The 18,885-nt window shown below is 57.4% G+C and overlaps 2 protein-coding genes across 6 annotated transcripts; both read right to left on the bottom strand.

Moving 5' to 3' along the window:
- Positions 1-2,963: 2,963 nt before the first annotated feature.
- Positions 2,964-13,477, bottom strand: DECR2 (2,4-dienoyl-CoA reductase 2). Of its 5 annotated transcripts, none has more exons than XM_042922222.1 (9): positions 13,260-13,477; positions 12,485-12,553; positions 11,294-11,345; positions 10,703-10,838; positions 9,574-9,698; positions 9,409-9,502; positions 9,091-9,195; positions 4,874-4,966; positions 2,964-4,240 (listed from the first exon to the last, which is right to left on the bottom strand). In XM_042922222.1, the coding sequence occupies exons 1-9, from the start codon at positions 13,337-13,339 to the stop codon at positions 4,176-4,178; spliced, it is 819 nt and encodes a 272-aa protein (XP_042778156.1). In that variant the 5' UTR covers positions 13,340-13,477; the 3' UTR covers positions 2,964-4,175. The 5 variants fall into 5 exon arrangements, with proteins under 5 accessions (XP_042778156.1, XP_042778157.1, XP_042778155.1 ...); XM_042922220.1 differs by lacking the exons at positions 2,964-4,240; positions 4,874-4,966 and adding exons at positions 6,419-7,265; positions 8,410-8,627; XM_042922219.1 differs by lacking the exons at positions 2,964-4,240; positions 4,874-4,966 and adding exons at positions 6,419-7,310; positions 8,410-8,627.
- Positions 13,478-14,568: 1,091 nt separating this feature from the next.
- Positions 14,569-18,208, bottom strand: NME4 (NME/NM23 nucleoside diphosphate kinase 4). The gene is made up of 5 exons (XM_042921580.1): positions 18,013-18,208; positions 16,254-16,387; positions 15,881-15,982; positions 15,657-15,769; positions 14,569-15,119 (listed from the first exon to the last, which is right to left on the bottom strand). The coding sequence occupies exons 1-5, from the start codon at positions 18,101-18,103 to the stop codon at positions 14,996-14,998; spliced, it is 564 nt and encodes a 187-aa protein (XP_042777514.1). The 5' UTR covers positions 18,104-18,208; the 3' UTR covers positions 14,569-14,995.
- Between the last annotated feature and the right edge of the window lie 677 nt (positions 18,209-18,885).

The following is an 18,885-nucleotide window of genomic DNA, read 5'->3' on the forward strand; positions in this document are numbered from 1 at the left end:
GGGAGGGGCAGAGAGAGAGAGAGGGAAACACAGAATCTGAAGCAGGTTCCAGGCTCGGAGCCGTCAGCACAGAGCCCGACGCGGGGCTCAAACTCATGAACCATGAGATCATGACCTGAGCCGAAGTCGGACGCTCAACCGACTGAGCCACCCAGACGCCCCGTATCAGCCATTTTATTTTAATATTTGAAAGTAATTTGTGTAACTTGCTGGGGAATAAGGAGGCGTCAAAAGTGAAGGGATGATGAGAACACGAATCAGAGAACTGGGAAGCAGGCTCTTGGGTAGTGAAGGCTCTTCCCAAGGTCCTTCCCTCAGTGAGCTCTGGGGGCCAGGCTGCTGCACATCTGTGCTCAGAGCCAGCCCTGAGTCCCAGAGCTCAAAGTCCAGGCTGGAGCCAGCCAGTGGCCAAGTGAGAGCCTTGTGCAGGGCATCATGGGGCAGCTGGCACCCCGGGAAGGCCATGAGGGTGGCCTGGAGATGGGCACAGGAGGAGGGCTAAGCTCTATTCTGGGGAAAGAAGGGACCGGCCACAGACCTATGATGGGGCCAGGGTGACAAAGGAGCAGGACCACCAAGCAGACCTACGCTTGGTGCTCCAGAAAAGGGCCCAGCACCTCTTCCTACTGTCCCCACCTTTCTCCTGAGTAGCTCCCCTCCTTTCTGTCTGGTCTTGCCTTGTCCTCCCACGCCCTGAGCTGTCATTCCGGACAGGTCATCTAAGGACAGGGGCATAGGTAGAGGTGAGAGAGGATTAACGAGGGGTGGGAGGAAACTTCTGCAGGTGACGGTGATTGTGTAATATTTTCATGGATATAGACCTAGAGAACTCTTCAAATTATACACTTCACATACAATTTATTGTATGTCAGTTACACCTCAATCAAGCCATAAACAAAAACTTCAGGCCAACTATTTCTAATTCTCAGTATTGAAAACTAGATTAACATTTTGCACTTGGTAAGTAAACTTGGAAGTAAATTTTCGGTCTAGATCACTCCCTCCCCCGCTAGCCTCCAGCAGTGGAGAGCACAGAGCCACACTCGTGTTTACTGATATTTTATTCAGTGGGGAAGGATTTTTTTCATCACCTTCAAATTTAGTAAAGTACATTCCTCAGAGTAAAAATAGAACATGAGTTTGTAAAAGCACAGTCTAATTCCTCTTGACTCGGCGGAGGTTTGGTTTTCTTATTTAAACATTTCACTCTGACGTTGTCGTTACCTGCTCGCATCTTCCTGTGATGACGGGACTCGCCAGTCCCCGCAGCCGTGCCCAGACCGCTTTGTAGCCTACAGTCTGCACCCACCTCACCTCCCCCGGGGCCCAAAGCATGGCTGGGGGATGGGCATGAGGAGCTAGCAGGGAGAGTTTTGTGTGGGATTCAGAGCTTCTTTTCTTTGGCCACAGGTCACGCTTTTTGAAGAGTTGAAGATGTAATTTCCATCATTCTTCTCCCATCACGTAAAAATTGTCCAAGTTACATGTGGTGGCAGAAGAGATAATTCTGCCTATTTCTTTTTTTTTAAATGTTTATTTATTTTGGGGGGGGGGCAGGGAGAGAATGCCAAGCAGGCTCTTTGCTCGATCTTGCAAACTGTGAGATCATGACCTGAGCCAAAATCAAGAGTCTAGGGCTTAATCAACTGAGCCACCCAGGCGCCCCCCAATTCTGCAGATTTATGACAGACATCTCTCATCCCTCAACCGACACCTGTCAGGTACCGTCTCCTCGAGATGCTCTGACGTTCGGATATGATGAGGTGCCCCTCAAACTCCAAGAATTGGCAATAAAATTATCCTCTGAGAGTTCAGTTAGTGAGACCCATATTGGTTACATTTATTACTGGAAGAAATAATACAAGAGGTAATCAAAACAAATGAATAAAGAGTCATAGAATCCTCTGCTTGTTGAGAAAGTTATGTGGGTCTGCTCCCAACGATCTGCACCAGAGTCCAGGGAGAACCCTGTGAAATCCATCAACTCCCTGTCTGGGGGGTGGGGGTGAGGGTGGGGGGGTACTGTTTCACCAAAGAACCGAGTTACAAAGGGGAAGGAAAAGGAAAGTCCAAAGAAAGATTCAGTCTCCACCATGGTCCCCAGGACAAAAAGGTTGAGTAGGGCAGAGCCCTGGCCCTGAGATAGGGGCGGGGAGTGTGGATAGAGCACAGACTTAGGCAATCTCTGCCATCTTCCACCCGGCCTTTGGGTTTCACCAGAGGGAGACCTGAGACTCACCTGGTCACTGGAAAAGAGTACACACACGCACACACATCAGCACACTAGGCTACACATTGGTCTTTAGTGAGTTTCCTTGGTGTCAGTCAGGATCCACACGGGATGGTCTGCTAACACATTTTCTAGAAGCAGCCCCTCTCCAAGCCCGTGGCTGTAATGGGAGTTGCCGTGTTCATATGTGTGATCAAACCTTGGCTGCGGCTTATTGAAAAGCGCTAGACTCCTGATCCGAACGGAGTGAATGGGTACCTTTCCTCAGGACTGGGGATGTGACTCTGAGGGAAGGAAGGCAGCCCTTCTCTCCAGGGGTTGGGCTGCAGCTTGAACACACAGTGGCTGGGACCTGGTCGTAGAGAGAGCTGATGTGCAGCGAGGGGAATGTGCAGGTTCCCAGGGAGAGGGAGAAGTGGAAGAAGGAAGGGGTGCTCACCCCTGGGCCCTAGAGCCCTAGCACACCCACCGTTGGAGCCAGTGAAGGAGCCCAGGAGTGTTCTCACACATTCCCTCTCTTTGGATCTGAACAGCCAGAGTAAGAGTAGATTTCTTTTTTTTTTTTTTTTTAAGATGCAATTAAAAAATTTTTAAGGTTTATTTCTGAGAGAGACAGAGTGCTAGCGGGAGAGGGGCAGCGAGAGAGGAAGAGAGGCACAGAATCCAAAGCAGGCTCCAGGCTCTGAGCTGTCAGCACAGAGCCCCACGCGGAGCTTGAAATCGTGATCTTCGAGATCATGACCTGAGCTGAGCCGAAGTTGGACGCTCAACCGACAGAGCCACCCAGGCACCCCCAGAGCAGATTTCTGATGCCAGCATCCAACACAGACTAGCCTCAGTATCCTGAGGGAGATGCCTGAGGGGGCCCATGTGCCGCCAGGGAAACCCTACCCTGGAGAGTTCATCGACCCTGCTCCAGGGGACCTAGCTGCAGCGTGACTGGGCCTCTATGCAGGGCAGGAAGGAGCAAGGCCCTCCCCCTCCCGGGGACCTGCTATGTAGGGTGGGGGCTTGACCGCGAGAAGCGGGCTTGCTCTAATCCATAGGATAAGGACAAGGGGATGTGAGGGTCAGAGGAGAGAGGAACATCTACTGAGCCTCCAATTGTGGGGGTTCTTGGGACTCCTCATTCTTCCCGCTTTACTCAGCGAGCCCACGTGCACAGATGCCGAGGCAGAGAGCGCAGAAGCTCAGGAGACTCGAGGGTGCCCACGCCTCAGTCCGCAGCCAGGGTGCCGGGCACAAGCAGGAGCTCAGTGTGCACTTGGTGGATAGTGTGTGAGCGAAGAGGGGGATGGGGAGGGGTGAGGTGAAAGACCCAGAGCGACCAGAGACAAACACGGGGAGGGCGTGCCAACCCAGGGACCAAGAGAAGGGCACGGCTCAAGTCTGGCTTTTGGGAAACCAGCCTTAGTGCCTGGTGCTGACCTCTGGGCCTTTCCAAGGTGACACCAAGGACAGAGCCGGCTCATACAAGCCACCGCCGAATTCTACCAAGTTACCATGACAACAGGAGGAGTGAGCAGAGAGAAACTCCCCAAATCAGCACTCCTTATTTCAGACCATTTTGAGGTTTCCTTTGCTTTCTGTATTACAAGGGCGAGAACACCCGAACGTCCTTTGCATGGTGGGATGTCTCGGGAATAATCTGTGTGGCTCACACGGCATAGGGTGAATAAGCTGGGATTGGTTCATTTATTCATTCAACAGATAAGGCACGCAGAGCTTTTCAAAAATGCCTATCTGGTCCCTGAGACGCTGGTGAAGGAACGGGAAAGGCTGGAAGGCTGCACTGCCTCTGTGGCTGGCAGTCCTCTGCTTTGGCTCCTGGTCTCACGTGGTTCGAAGGGATGAAAGCGGGACCCCCTCACCATCGAACGGGGAGCTCAGGGCGGCCCGGAGATCAGCTTCTACGGCGAAGGTTGCAGGAAACTCTGACCAGGGTTCACGTGCACGGAATTACCCGTCCTTTCAGAGAACCTGACACTTCCCGAGGGAATCTAGAGATGGCTAATGTGAAAGAGGACAACTTAGTTCTCTGTCAATCGCCACAGAGCCTGAGTGCCACTGCTGGGGCCGTCTGCCCACACCCCCTGGTCCTCTCGCCAGCCTATGCGCGGGGCCCACCAGCCTCACCACCCAGCAAGTGGCACCGCTGAGTGTGCCTGTGACCCAGGGGCCGCCAGCAGCCTCCCAAGACCCAAGGGACAACCTGGGTGGGTGCAGGGAGCCAAACAGAGAGGGTCTATCTCATAGCCAAATGACCACCACATGCAGGCAATCAACGACAGAGTAAAACAGTTTTTCTGGGTGTTTCTGGAAGAGACTGGCGTTGGATTTGGTAGACTGAGTGAAGATTATCTGCCGTCACCAATGTGGGCGGCATCACTGATGCCATCCACTGATGGCCCCAGGAGAACAGACGGGCAGAGGAAGGACGACTCCCTCTCCCTCTGCTCGAGCTGGAACGTCCATCCTTTCTTACCCTTGGCCACCAGAGCGCCTGTTTCTCAGGCCTTCAGACTCGGACTGAATCATACCATCAGCTTTCCTGGGTCTCCAGCTCATACACAGAGAACGTGGGACTTCTTGGGGCTCCACAGTGGCGTGAGCCACCCCTCCAACAAACCCCCTCAGGCGTACCTCTATATATCCTATTGGTCCTGCTTCTTCGGAGAACGCTGACGCAGCAGTAAAAGGCCTGGTTCTGCAACCTTCTTTCCAGACTCTGTCCTCCTGGAAGTAAGCCATTGTTGAGTCCCAGCAAGTGTTTTTTTTTGTTTTTGTTTTTGGCCAGATCCCCTGTGGGAGGGAGTTTGCACCTCAGCTGTGCGTCCCAGCCTTCAAAGGCAGCAGAGACCCTGGCCGTCAGCCTACCTCTGGCCACCACCCAGGTCCTTCCTCAAGGAAGGACCGCAACCCAAGCTCGGCTGGCAGGGGGGCGGGAGGGGTTGTCTGATGACAGCCTCTGCCTTTCACTGGCCAGCCTGCCCAGTAACCACTCTCACTGCTTTGTGTTTCCACCCAGCTGCATGAGAAGGACCCATGTCTGCCTTGCTGGCGGACACGATGCCACCACATTCCAGTCTCCGTGACAAGAAGCACCTTTATTTTTTTTTTTTTTTTTTTTTTTTTTTTTTTTTTTTTTATTTATTTTTGGGACAGAGAGAGACAGAGCATGAACGGAGGAGGGGCAGAGAGAGAGGGAGACACAGAATCGGAAACAGGCTCCAGGCTCCGAGCCATCAGCCCAGAGCCCGACGCGGGGCTCGAACTCACAGACCGCGAGATCGTGACCTGGCTGAAGTCGGACGCCTAACCGACTGCGCCACCCAGGCGCCCCACAAGAAGCACCTTTAAAGCAAGTGGAGCACCCTCTGCCAGGTGGCTTCTCAGCCAGTGTGGTTCTGGGGCCTCCTTACCACTCTCCTGCACCCTCAAAGACAAGTACAGTCTCTTTCCACGGAACAAAGGCTCCGGGACAAGGGACGTGTGATGTGGCACCTGGGGCAGAGAACTGAAGCTCCATGCTCTAACGGCGGCCAGCACTGTCCAGGAGCAAACCGGGACTTGCAGGGCAAGGCAGCCCCCTTGGGGACCTGGCTGGTCTGAGCACATCCCCTCCCACCAGGGAAGCAGGCAGCCTCCCAGTGCCTGTGTCTCAGGAAGTATCAGGTAGGAGGCAGGAGGCGGCCTCTAAACCCCTCACCGGAGGAGGACAGGAAGGAAGCAGCCCCCACTCCAAATGACCGGATCACCCATGATTCTTTTCAAGCATCACCCTCTTCCTCCTAAAAATTTTTGCAGGGGCGCCTGGGTGGCTCCATCGGTTAAGCGTCTGACTTCAGCTCAGGTCATGATCTCACGGTTTGTGAGTTTGAGCCCGTGTTGGGCTCTATGCTGACAGCTCAGAGTCTGGAGCCTGCTTCAGATTCTGTGTCTCTCTGTCTCTCTCTCTCTCTCTGTTCCTCCCCCACTTGTACTGTCTCGCTATCTCTCAAAAATAAACGAAGAATAAAAAAACGTTCACAAAGTCCAACAAATAGATGTTTCATAGTAAAAAGAGTAGTTTTTAAAATTTGTTTATTTATTTATTCTGAGAGAGAGAGAAAGCGGGGGAGGGGAAAAGAGAGAGAGAGAGGGAGAGAGAGAAAATCCCAAGCAGGCTCCACTGTCAGCACAGGGCTTGATCCCACGAACCGTGAACTCCCGACCTGAGCCAAAATCAAGAGTCAGACCCTCAACCGACTGAGCCCCCGAGGCGCCCCTGAGGCCAGAATTTTCTGAGCCCTTTGGAACTATGGGAGGTGCTGATGAAGACAATGGCCAGCTGGAGGACCTAGAAAGTAGTCTCTGAATGGCAAAGGACTAAGTCCACTAGGACGTCCCAGCAAAGGACAGACTGGCTCCAGGACAGGTGGGGAGCAACCCAGCCCGTGTCACCGAAGGCTGATAGGGATGGGTGACCCCCAGGCGGGGGATCCCGTATGCAGCCCAACACCCTGGTAAGGGGATCCAGGATACCAGGCCTGGGGTGGGAGGGGTCAAAGATGCTTTTCTAGTCTCCCTGGTTTGGCTTCCTGGTTTAGCCGAATAAGATCCCAAAATGGAAGAGCCAGGAAGGGAAGACAGGGAGCCTGAAAGGCCCGCTTTCTGCAGCAGGGCTGCCTCGGGACACCCACGGGACACCCGCTTTCTGCAGCAGCAGAATGAAGGCCTCCCAGGCCGGGGCGAGGCAGGGCAGGCACGTGGGGCAGCACCGTGGCTGCAACCCCACTCCCGGGGCAGCTCTGGAATGTCAAAGCCCCTCTGGCGACACACGCGTGGTGCGGGCAGGTCAGCGAGCAGCATCATAGCCTGGTCACTCCTGCCCGAGCACGGGAGATGGGGCCGGGGGGAGGGAAGGTGGACACAGCAGGGCTCCCGGGGGAGAGGCCAGTCTCGGATTCAGATGCCGCTGCACTGTCCAGTTTGATGCTCTGTGGGTGGGAGGCAGGTCCTGGAAAGAGCACCGCAGGAGGCGTCCCAAGGGGGGCTGTGGACAAGATTCCCTTCAGAAGGCCTCCTTTGCTTCAGACACCTGTCCGGAATTGCAGCAGATGCCAAGGTCACAGGGGAAGACCGAGGGGCGCCAGCGTCTGCCTCCCGTGCAGCCCCTGGCAGCGCCCAGGAAGCACGCCGCAGATCCCCGTCAGCGCCGGGCCAGGAGAGCAGGCTGCCGGGCCCCATGCGTCTCCCAGGGGGATGGACGCCAGCAACCCCTTCTGCAACCTTCCAGAGCTCCCCAAGATGAGTGTCCCTCAGCCCACTGACTGTGGTGCCAGCCCGGGGCGCACTCCCTCCCGCCGCCCGGTCACCCGCGTGCCCCGGGCACTGAGAACGTGTCTGCCGGCAAGCAAACCACAGAGGGCCTCAGAAGAGGGGCTTCTCAGCCTCACCTGTGCCCACCAACAAAGCCACCTCCAGGGTGGATGGGGGTCATTACGGAACCAACCATGGCTCCATGCTGTAACCATACGCTGTGAGCTCCTGGGGTATCCCTCCACCAAATCCACCCCTCAGACAGGACAGGAGTCAGCAACGACCCTAGAATGTTCCTGCCCTCAGCCTGAAGTTGGGGACGCAGGAGGCTTGGGGGACAGAGGGCCTGAGCCACCTCCTCAGCCTTCCTCAGAGGAATATGCTGCTCAGGGAACTAGGGTGAGCAGGCCTCAGAGGCTGGCCGCAGCACGGAGATTAGTGGGACAGAAGGGGAAGGCAGAGAGCAATGGTACCCTCTCCCCATGCCTGCATGGCCCAGCAGGCCCTCAGGCCTCCAGAGAAGGTCATCCAGGGGAGCTCCCAAAGAGAGGGGTTCCCATCTGCTGCAGGCAAGCATGCCCATCCTGATTTGCAGAGAGGCCCTGAGGTCTGGGGTGCAACTACATTGGGCCGGGCCCCCTCCCAGCACCACCCCACCAGCTCAAAAAGACGCCTCCCTGGCCTTGCCCTACCCACGGCTTGGCCTACTGGGGTAGTCGAAACCCAAAAGTTCCCAAGAACACATCTAGAAATACACCCAAGGGATGGAGGTGAAACACAACAGGGCCCAGCACAGTGCCCATCAGCCCCCCGGGTGGGGGTTTCGGGGAGGGGGTCAAGGACACGGGTGAACCCTAAAGGTGGGAGCAGCACATCACCTAGAGCTTAGCAGAGAAGGATTCAAAATCTGCCAGTAACTTGATGTCGTTAGGGAGTGTCAGCCACGCCCCGCCGTCCACCACCAGCACAGCGCCGGTCACATGGGATGCCAAAGGGCTGGCCAGGAACAGCGCGCTGTGGGCAACTTCTGTCTTATTGCCCAGCCTCTGCAGGGGGATGGCCAGAACCTTCGTGCTGACACTGGCTTGGGGGCCACCTGGAAGGGCAGCAGGTGGCTTAGCACCATGAGCCCTGGGACCCAGGGCCCTCCACTCCCTTCTGCCCAGCTTTCCCTAAACCACATCTAGGAACACCGAGGGCAGGGCTGGCACAGGCAAGGTAAGAAAGAACATGGCTACAGAAGCAGCACGGGGCTTTCTGCCACACACAGGGTCAGGGTTCTGGAAGCTCTAATGGGTATCCCACTTTGTGTCTGGCTCATACATCGAGGCCAGCAGCCGTGTAGCCTCTACCTCCGAGGAACAGCTGCCCACGTCTGGCTGACCGTTAGTCTGTCACAGGCGTGCTCACCAATAACGGCCCAGACTTGGCTTGGGGACGGACTCTTTGCCAGCCCCGGGAGCCATGAGGAATCGGCCCTCATTGTGCGCCTGTCCCAGCCAGGTGGGAGGGGAGCCCACAGAGGTACTGCGGGGCACAAAGCTCCGGAAGGGGCTTACCCAGCCGCCAGAACCCCTCTGTGCCGCTGATGAGGCCGGGGGCGAGGCTGTTGACACGGATGTTCTGGGGACCCCACTCCACAGCCAAGTGCCGTGTCATTGCATCTGCACAGAAGGAAGGTAGGCATGAGGAGGGGTGCAGGGCTGCTCTGCTTTCTGGGGAGGCTTGGGTATGAGTCGGGGCTCAGGGCCAGGGCCGGCCCTCTCCACTGCCCACCACTGTGCTTAGCTTTACCAGGACACTGTGGGCCTCCAGGGACAGGCCGGAGAGGGACCCATCGGGAGCCCAGGCAGGCAGACCAGAGGGTGTGCCCGTACCCACAGCCGCCTTGGCAGAGCCTGCGTGCACTTGAAGCACCTGCCCCCGGCTGCCCAGGGTCGCAGTGATGTTCACGATCACCCCTCCATGGTCCTGGAACACATGGGGGAGCACAGTGAGCAGGTGGCCAGAAGATGCCTTTCCCACGTGGAAAGGACGCTCACCCGGAAGAACTTCTCATAAAGCACACGAGACGTGTTGAAGGTGCCCAAGGTGTCAATGTCCATCACGGTCTTGAAGGCGTTGAAGGACAATGTGCTGGCAGGGCACAGGAAGTTTCCGGCCGCACCTGCGGGGTGCAAGGAGACAGTGGCTGGTGCTGGAGCTCCAGGCAGTTAGGACACACGGACCCTCAGGATGGTCCAGGCTGGATGGGGGAGGGGCCCAAGCAGTTGGGTAAATTCTTGCATGACAGGGCAGGATGCATCTCCTGAGTTGGATTGTGCTCCTCAAACAGACACATGAAGTGCTAATCCCTGGCACCTGTGAGTGAGAATTTATCTGGAAATAAGCTCTTTTGGAGGCAATCAAGTTAAGATGACATCATCTTAGGGGGGGCCTACGTCCAAGGACCGGTGTCCCCCTGAGGAAAGGAGAAAAGACACAGAGAAACACGAGGGAGGCCATGCAAAGAGGCAGGCAGAGCCTGGAGCGACGCGGCCCCAAGCCAACGAGCACCGAGGGTCGCCAGCAACGCCAGAAGCTGAGAGAGAGGCCTGGGACTGCCTCTCCCCGGGGCCCGTCCGAGGGGCCGGCCCTGCCGACACCTTGGTTTTGGATCTGTGACCTCCAGAAGTGTGAGAGAATATATTTCCATTGTTTTAAGCCACTCAGCTCGTGGTACTTCGTTAGCTGCAGGAGATTTATGTACCCCATGTTTCTAAGAGGGAATTTCAGCAAAAAGTGAACCTTGACGTGAACTACAGACTGGCTAATGATACCTATCATTCTGGTTCACCGACTGTAACAAGTGCAGGATGTTAACAAGAGGCCCCTGTGTGTGTGGGGGGGGGGGGTGCAATTCTGTGTACCAGCTGCTTGATTGTTCTGTACATCTTGAACCCTACTAAAAAAAATTAAGCCTATCTTTTTTTTAAAGGGAGAATTTTGAGACACGAGAGTGCCCCAGCTCTGTGATCCAGCCAAGTTCATAGGATGTCCAACCTTCTCCGTGATTGCACTGACCCAGAAGGAGCCAGGGGCCCAGGACAGGAGTCCTGAGGCCCCCGCAACAGGGAGGTCTGGTACTGTGACCCATCAGAAGCCCCCGGGCCTCACCCAGCAGCCACTCACAGTTAATGAGAATGTCAATTTTCCCAAACTCCTTCAGTGCCTGGTCCACAGCAGCTGTGATGGCCGGGGGAGCGCGAACGTCCAGAGACAAAGGCAGGCATCGCTGGCCAGTGGCAGCAGCCAGCTTTCTGGCAGCCTAGAAGCCAGATGGGAAGAGAGGTGGACAGCGGCCCAGTGGCCTTGGCCTGGAGCCAGGATCCTCCTTCCACATTACCCTCCAGGCCACTGGTCACTGGTCATGGGTCGACAATGGCCCCCGCTGACTTCTCGTCCCCGAGACCAGCTGTGGCAGGGGTGAGACTCTCCTCCCAGGTGGACGGGACCTGTGAACCACCCTCAAAAGCCATATGAGCTGAGATCTCTCTTGGGGCAACAATACCACCCAACATGAGGGCCTCCTCACAAAAATTAGGTTTTGTAAAAAGCCAGGGGTGTCCCTGTGGGAGGAGGCCACTTCCACTGAGGTTCCATATCTGGGGGAGGAACAGGTTTTAGTGTCACCATCCTCTGGGCCTCAGGACCCTCCAGGCACAGGCTCTGTGCCCCCACAGCTAGCCACGGATGGGGTGGGCACAGGAGAAACCCACTTACCATTGACACTCTTGGAAGGCTTCTGCTGGCGATGACAGTGTGGCAGCCGTGCCTGTAAAGCGTGAGAGCATCAAGGCACAAGGGACACGCCCAGGTGGGCTCCTGCCCGGTGCCCTAGGCAGAGCTCCCTTCCCCCAAGGCTCTCTTGGGCTGAAGGCACAGCTGGCAGAGAACATAGGGGTCTGAGCAGGGCCAGCCGCACCAATGGTGTCCACCCTGGGGTCTCCTGTCTGGGTCCCTCTGGCAATAGGGTATCCCAGCCACAGAGACCTGTGGGCCGTGCCCCAAACACCATACGCACAGCACTGAGGCAGCTGTGAGCCTCAGATGCACAGCCCAGGCATCTGTATGGGCCCTGCTGGGTCCCCCTGGCTTGGCCCCATGTGCCCTGGCCTCTCCCTGTGAAGTTGGAGTGAAGGACAGAGAGAGCCCCTTCTGAGGCCAGGGTCCCTGCGTTGCCTCGCCTCCTGACAAACTCAGCCTCACAGTAGCAACGGCAGCTACTACCCGCTGAGTAGGTCCCATCTAATCCTCAAAAGGCCCCTCAGCACAGCGGCTACACTCTGCTCAGAGCAGCAACATGCACAAAGTCACCAGCTCGGAAAATAAATTCACCTGGAATGGATGAATCCCCAAATCTCACCCAGTGAGACTCACCTCTCTGGTATGAAAAGTGGGGGCCTGGGGAAAACCGGGGAGGGTCTCTAGGATATCAGCAGGCTTCCTTTTCCTCAACCCCAGCCTAACCCTGGTCCTTTCCTGGGGTGGGGGTGGGGGTGGGGGCACAAGTGGTTGACCTGGGCCTGAGGTCAAGATCTCCTGTCCCAAGAGACACTGTGCTCTCCACACTACTGGCGTCAACTCAGCTCATCCTGACTCTGGCTCCACGAGGCCCCAGGGAGCTTGGCAGCAGTTACCTCAACCTGCTGAACCCTCCCTCTTTGTATAAATGAGGGTGCTGGGGCCAGAGTCATCGTCTCAACTAATCTCTAGGACAAGACCCTAGAGTCCTGCCTCCTTCAGGAAAGCGCATGACCCCTTTCAGATGCTTTCTGATGCCCTGTGGCCTAGAGGGGTTCCCACCTCCCCCCAGCATCTTGCTCAGGGATCTCAGGATCCAGCGGGGTCCAGGCAAAGTGGAACAAGTTTCGGGGGGCTGGGAGTGCACAGAGTACACAGAGCAGTGCTCACCGCATGAAAATCTCAGCAATTCGGAACCCAATCCCAGAGCCACCACCTGTGATGAAGGCCACTTTGTCCCTAAGAAAACAGGAAGCACTTTATTTACTTATCTTTTTTAACAGGAAGAACTTTAAAGAGATAGATGCTTGTTGACTTAGTGGGTGGGAGGAAGCCGGTGGTTCTGGGAAGATTTTGGCTCCCTGCACTGGGCACTTCTATCAGATTTGAATTGTTACAGGGATGACTTTTGTAAGAAAATGAAACGCTACTTTTTAAAGGCTGCATTCCTATGCTTTCTGGGTTTTCGGGGAAAAAATTATTTCAACCTAAAAACCTCTATTCAGAAAGTTATCAGTTAAGGGGCTCCTAACTGGCTCAGTCAGTAAAGCATGCGAATCTTGATCTGTGTCAGGAGTTCAAGCCCCACGTTGGGCAAGGCATGGAGCCTACTTTAAAAAACAAAAAACAACAACAAGAAACTTATCAGTGAGAAATATTTTCAAGACACACAAGCCTTCCTCCACCTGCCCCTCACTCCACTTTCCCAGGACCACCACTGGGACTGGGAAACTGACCCACCGCCACTGACCAAGACAAACAGAACGTGCTCCCAACAAGGCGAATGTCAAAATACTAGAGCACTTGCGTCCCCAGCGCCACTTGGACATTGAGACTGTCCGGCCGCCAGGCACGGGGTCCCCACACACCCTAGTAAAACCGCAGGTCCCCGAGCCACCCCTGCAGAGGTTGCACGCCCCTAGGGAGCCCCCTACTCGGCCCTCACCGTAGCAGGTCCGGGCAGAAGAGATGGCGGTACTCGGGAAGACACTCGTCCTCACTGACGTCGGGCGGCGGCTGGGCCATGGCTCTCGGTGCGGGTTAAGGGCGGCGAGCACAACAGGGACCTACCCAGGATCCGACAGCAGCGGAGACCCACCGCCGGCTGGAAGCGTAGGCGCTCAGCACTCGCCCTGACCCAGATCCGGAGGCCCCGCTAGGCCCGCCCACAGCCGCCTTCTTGCTCCTCCCACATGCCCCCGCCCCAGTCGGCCCTCGCCTCTCCGTGACGCTCCGCCCACAGCGGCCTCCACTCTCCTCCCAGGATGCCCTGCCCACAGCGGCCCTCGCCTCTCCCGTGACGCTCAACCCACTGGGCCGACCGCCCCGCTAGCCCCGCCCACAGCTTCATTCAAGCTCTTTCCAGGACGTCCCGCCCACAGCGGCCCTCGCCTCTCCCGTGACGCTCCGCCCACTGGGCCGACCGCCCCGCTAGCCCCGCCCACAGCTTCATCCAGGCTCTTTCCAGGACGCTCCGCCTACAGCATCCACCACCCTCCTCCCAAGACACCCCGCCCACAGCGGCCCTCTCCGCTCCCGTGACGCTCCGCCCACAGCGGCCGCGCGACCTGCTGGGACTGGAGGTAACACCGCGCGGCCGGCGGGTTCCCGCCGTGGAGACTAAATGGGCACGGTTCTGAACGGTCTCCGTCCCTGAGTCCTTTTGACAATATTGGGAGTCAGTGCCGTGGTCGGAGCCAACCAGACACTGCGGACGTTTGGTGCCCGAGTTAAGGCGGCGCTCGCATGCCCCGCTGTGCATTTAAAACATCTGGTTTTGGGGGGCACTTAGCGTTTAAAGGCCCCCGCCAACCGGGCACTTCTCTTCAAAGATGTCAAAAAGTAGAGTGAGGACCAAGGCGGCCTCAGCAGATGTAATGATATGCAATGTCCAGTACCTGTGACAAGTGACCCGGGACACACATGAGGACCAGGGGTGAAGTGTAAGGTATATGGTGCTAACCTGAAAACAAGGAGACATGAGGCAATTCCAGTCTCCACGTGAAGCCACCTAGAGGGGAGGGGGCCGTGGTTACCAGGCCTTCTGCCCTGGGGGTGGTCTCAGTGGGTCCCCTCCACACCCCTTCTTGCCACCCTCCAGTCCTGCCCAAGGCAGTCCGTTCCTCATTCAGCATGATCAGACGAATGGGCAGCACCGGCTCCGGGGCTCACCTCAGATTCCTCCCCATTTCAGGCTGTGGGTCTTTGGACCCCTGCCTGTCTGATACATTCAATAAAGTTAATTGATCTCCTACTGATATGTGAGAAGGTACGCTTTATTTCAACACTCAAACTCATAACTTTGCATAAAGTCCTCGTCCTCATCCCTACCTCAGAGATGGCACAAACTAACAAGCAATCCACCCCATACACAACACAGTGAATTTTAATGCCCCCCCCCCAGCCCCCGGCTTTGGGGGAAGGGAGGTCACAGTACCCACTCTTGGAGATGCCCCAAAGACTGTCAGTCTGGCACTTTGGTACAGAAAGAACTTGGACCAAGTTGTTACTGGCTAGGATATTAAAAGGCACATAAAGTTGGTTATTCAACCCCTCTGGGCTGGGGTGGGGCAGAAGGTAGACAGGGAGGTGGTCTGGGACAGAAGGGCAGACCGCGGTGTGGGCTCAAGTTCTTGTCGACAGAGGTAGTTGATCCCGGGTGGCTGAGGGCAGCCCGGGTGCTCAGGCTGGGTAGGTGCTGCTCTGGTGGCCTTCTTCTGCCCAGTCCACGAGCTCACTGCTCTGAAACCATAGCTGGATCTCCCTCTGGGCCCCCTCCACGGAGTCGCTGGCGTGGACGATGTTCCTGTGCCAAGTGATAGGTGGCAAAGGTAAGGCACAGAGTTCAGTGTGCACCTTGGGGGTCCCGGGGACTATCTGCCGATTCCGTACTGTTAAGAGGAACAAGCCCGGTATTGTGCAGAGGGGAAAGCAAGAACAGGAATGAAGACTGGCTCCAGCCTGGCCTTGGCCTCTTACCCACAACCTCACGACCTGCCCTGACCATTCTGGGAGCCTCACGTTCCCACCAATCATCCAGTGCCAACCCTGTGGGGTGTCTGGCAACACAGAGTCAGGAAACAGAAAATGATGGCAGAGTTCGCACACAGCACACAGAGAATGCATTATCATCTCCTGTGTGCAAAGGGCTTTGAAAAACCTGTTCTTGCAAACGTGAGGTGTGTGCGACATCCCAGCATCAAAAATCTCTTCTGGCTTTACTTTGGCCCGGGTCCCATGGATCTGCCTTGGAAGCAGACTGCCACCCCACACTGAGGCCCTCCTCAACCCTGATGAGCTGGCCCATCAGCTCCAGTGGCTGAGTGTGTCAGGGTCCCCAGACCTGCTGATGTGGACGCTGAAGTCCCCCCTGATGGTGCCGGGGGCAGCCTCAGCTGAGTTGGTGTGTCCTATCATGGCCCTCGAGGAGCAGACCACGTTGGGGCCTTCCCAGACCTGCAGCACAGAGATAAGGGAGGTTGGGAGACGTGGCGACTGCCAAGGACTCAGCAGGTCTGGGCTCAGTCCAGGGACCTCCACCCCTTCCGCCACCCCTGCCTGCCGTACCATGGCCACCACGGGGCCGGAGGTCATGTAGCTGATGAGGGCTGGGTAGAAGGGCTTCCTCCGCAGGTCATGGTAGTGCTCGGCAAGGACTGTCTCTGGCGCCTGGGTGGCATTGGGGTAAGGGGTGAGAGGAGCCCCTGGACTGGGAACCCCGCTGGACGCTAGGGCAGTGACCACGGTACCTTGACCTCAGGGCACCTTGCAAATAGCAGCAAAATGGGCTGGCCCACCAGCAGACACCTCCCCACCGTTCCCCTTCTGCCAATACCAGGACGCTCCTGACGCAGGGCTGAGATGTGAAGGGCTGGGGTCCAGGAGAAGTCCCCCACTCCCAGTCCCCTCAAGGGCACCCCTGGATCGAGAGCCCGGGTACCTGCAGCATCTTCATCCCCACCAGCTTGAAGCCCCTCCTCTCAAAGCGCTGGATCACATCCCCAACGAGTCGCCGCTGCACCCCATCTGGCTTCACGGCAACCAGGGTCCGCTCCCGGGTCCAGGAAGACCCTCCTTGAGAAGATGGGGAATCAGGTGCCTGACCCTTTCACATCTCCCTGAACCCGGATCCCCCTGCCCGGGGCCAGGTGTCAGCTGGGCCTCAGAGCAGCTCTGGAGGGGAGAAGTGCCGGGTCCACAGCCAACTAATGCCCGGCATGGCGCTGCCTTTCGGGGACAAGCAGGACAGTGGGTCCCCCGTGCTTCCAGCCTGTCAGAGGGGCCGTGGCTCCTCCCATGCAGTGGCAGGAGCACCCGTGATGGACACAGCGTGCCTGAGAAGGCATCTTCAAGAGTTGGGGAGGCACAGCTCCGCTCACTGGCCACCCAGAGGCCCAGAGATGCCACGCTGGAAAGCAGACACAACTCGTGGCCTTGCTTTTGACTCCCACCCTTGGGAGCGATGGCCAACACTGTCTCAACTCCCAGCCTGCCACACAAGGAAGGACCCAAAGCCCATGTCTTCTAGGTCTAAGGTGCAGGAACAGCAGGGAACCAGGGACTAGTGAGGTGCACCTTCCCTGCACACACTGGGACAAAAGGGAGCTGGGGGCTTAGGAGGAAGGTGGAAGGTAGAGGGTGTCTGTAGGTGGGGAGATGGGAGAGGGTTCCTCCTCGCACACCCTCACTGGCCAAACAGGAACTCTGTGCTGCTGGTGGGTTTCAAGACAGGACGCTTCCAGACCCAAATACAGGACTGGGCCGGGCCCCAGTCTTCTCTAGAGGACACTGCCAGGGAGACAGGAGGCGTCATCACCCATCACCCATCAGCCCCCTGCCACATTGTTACGTTGACCCTCAGCACTAGGTCCAGGGTCAAATGTGCCTTTGAGAGAAGCCTAAACCCTGGATGTCTCACAAAGACGGAGAACAGAACTGGAAGAGAAAGGATAGGATGGGGACAGGCCAGTGTCCCTCCGGGGACACTTCCCACCTCCGGGGGGAAAATCAACCACAAGGTGTGCAGGGACTGGAAAGCAGGCAGTAGGCGCCCCCCACTTCTCTTCAGGACTGAATGAAGCCCCCTGGAAGAAGCCCCCCTGGCTTGTCCCCCCCAAACCCAGTGCCTAGGGGCCGTCTGTGCAGCCTGGCCGGCTGCCAGCTGACTTGTCCCTGAGAACAGGGCAGTTCACTCTTTCCAGAGTTTGGAACAAGAAGACATCTGGCTCTCGGGAGCACCCTGTGGGTCGCAATTACGGGGAGAACCCGCTACAGATACGGGCCCCAGGACCCCAGGCGGGGATGAGCCGGACGGAGTTAGGGCCTGCAGAAAAACGCTCCCAGGGCAGCGGCTCCGTGTGGGACTGTTCATCTGCTCAGAATGTCCCCCACAGCCGTCCCAGGTCCGCTGCAACCCTCATCACTGCCTATTGTGGCCACCAGGCCTCTGGTTTCCTCCTGCTTTGGAGCCTTGAGGGCACCCCCCGCCCCGGCCCCCAAGCAAGCCGGGACGGTGGGCGGATGGCGGGGGGGAGCAGCGAGCGGTGAAGACGTGCAGGGCGCCCCCGGCCCGCCCGGCGGGAACCCGAGGCCATCTAGACAGCCAGGCGGCCAGCGGCCACACGCGCGCCAACAAAGGCCGGGCTACGCCCCCGCCCGTCTCCCCCCTCCGCCGGTCGCCGACGGGCGGGACCACTCACCCGAGCTGGGGCGTGCGAGCAGGTTTGGGCCTGCGGCCCGCGGGCCGCTCAGCAACCCCGGCAGCGCCGCGCGCCCCAAGAGGCCGCCCATTACCCTCGGCCCGCGGGCCGCTGGCGGAGCGCGGAAAGAAGGCGGGCAACGGAGCCCGCAGGGAGAAAGGGCGGAGCGGAGGGAAGGGGAGGGCGGGGCAGAAGAGAGAGGCAGGGGCAGAGGGGAAGAGGGGGAGAAGGGCGGGGAGTAGTGGAGGGCGGGGCGGAGCGGAGGTGAGAAGGGCGGGGCGGAAGGGAGAAAAGGCAGGGGAGGGCGGGGCGGAAGAGAGAGGGAGGGGCGGAGGGGAAGGAGGGAAGGGGAGGGCGGAGCGGAGGGGAGGATGAGGAGAAGGGCGGGGAGTAGTGGAGGGTGGGGGGCGGGGCGGAGGGCGGGGCCGGGGAAGGAGGGGCGGAGGGGAGGGAGGGAAGGGGAGGGCGGAGTTGAGAAAGAAACAGGTATTTTGTTACAATAGTGTAGGGGTGGTGATGATGGCCTGCTCCAGTTTGAAATGGTAGATCTTACTAGATCTTATTTAATGAACTTTTGAAAAACTATATATGCTGTTAATGGAAAAGGAGAACTTTATTTTACAGAGATGGAGGCGGAATTTAGGAGGGGTTGTTTTCAACAATAGTCCATTGGAGAAAAAAAGATTCCGGGGTGCTGAGAGTTTATTTTTGACTGAGTTGCAGGGGTGATTTATTCCTTTTTTTTTTTTTTAATTTATTTGTAACGTTTATTTATTTTTGAGAGAGAGAGAGAGAGAGACAGAGCGTGAGCAGGGGAGGGGCAGAGAGAGAGGGGGCACAGAATCCGAAGCAGCTCCAGGCTCTGAGCTGTCA

The sequence above is a fragment of the Panthera leo genome, chromosome E3 (assembly GCF_018350215.1).
Source record: "Panthera leo isolate Ple1 chromosome E3, P.leo_Ple1_pat1.1, whole genome shotgun sequence".
Lineage (NCBI taxonomy): Eukaryota > Metazoa > Chordata > Mammalia > Carnivora > Felidae > Panthera > Panthera leo.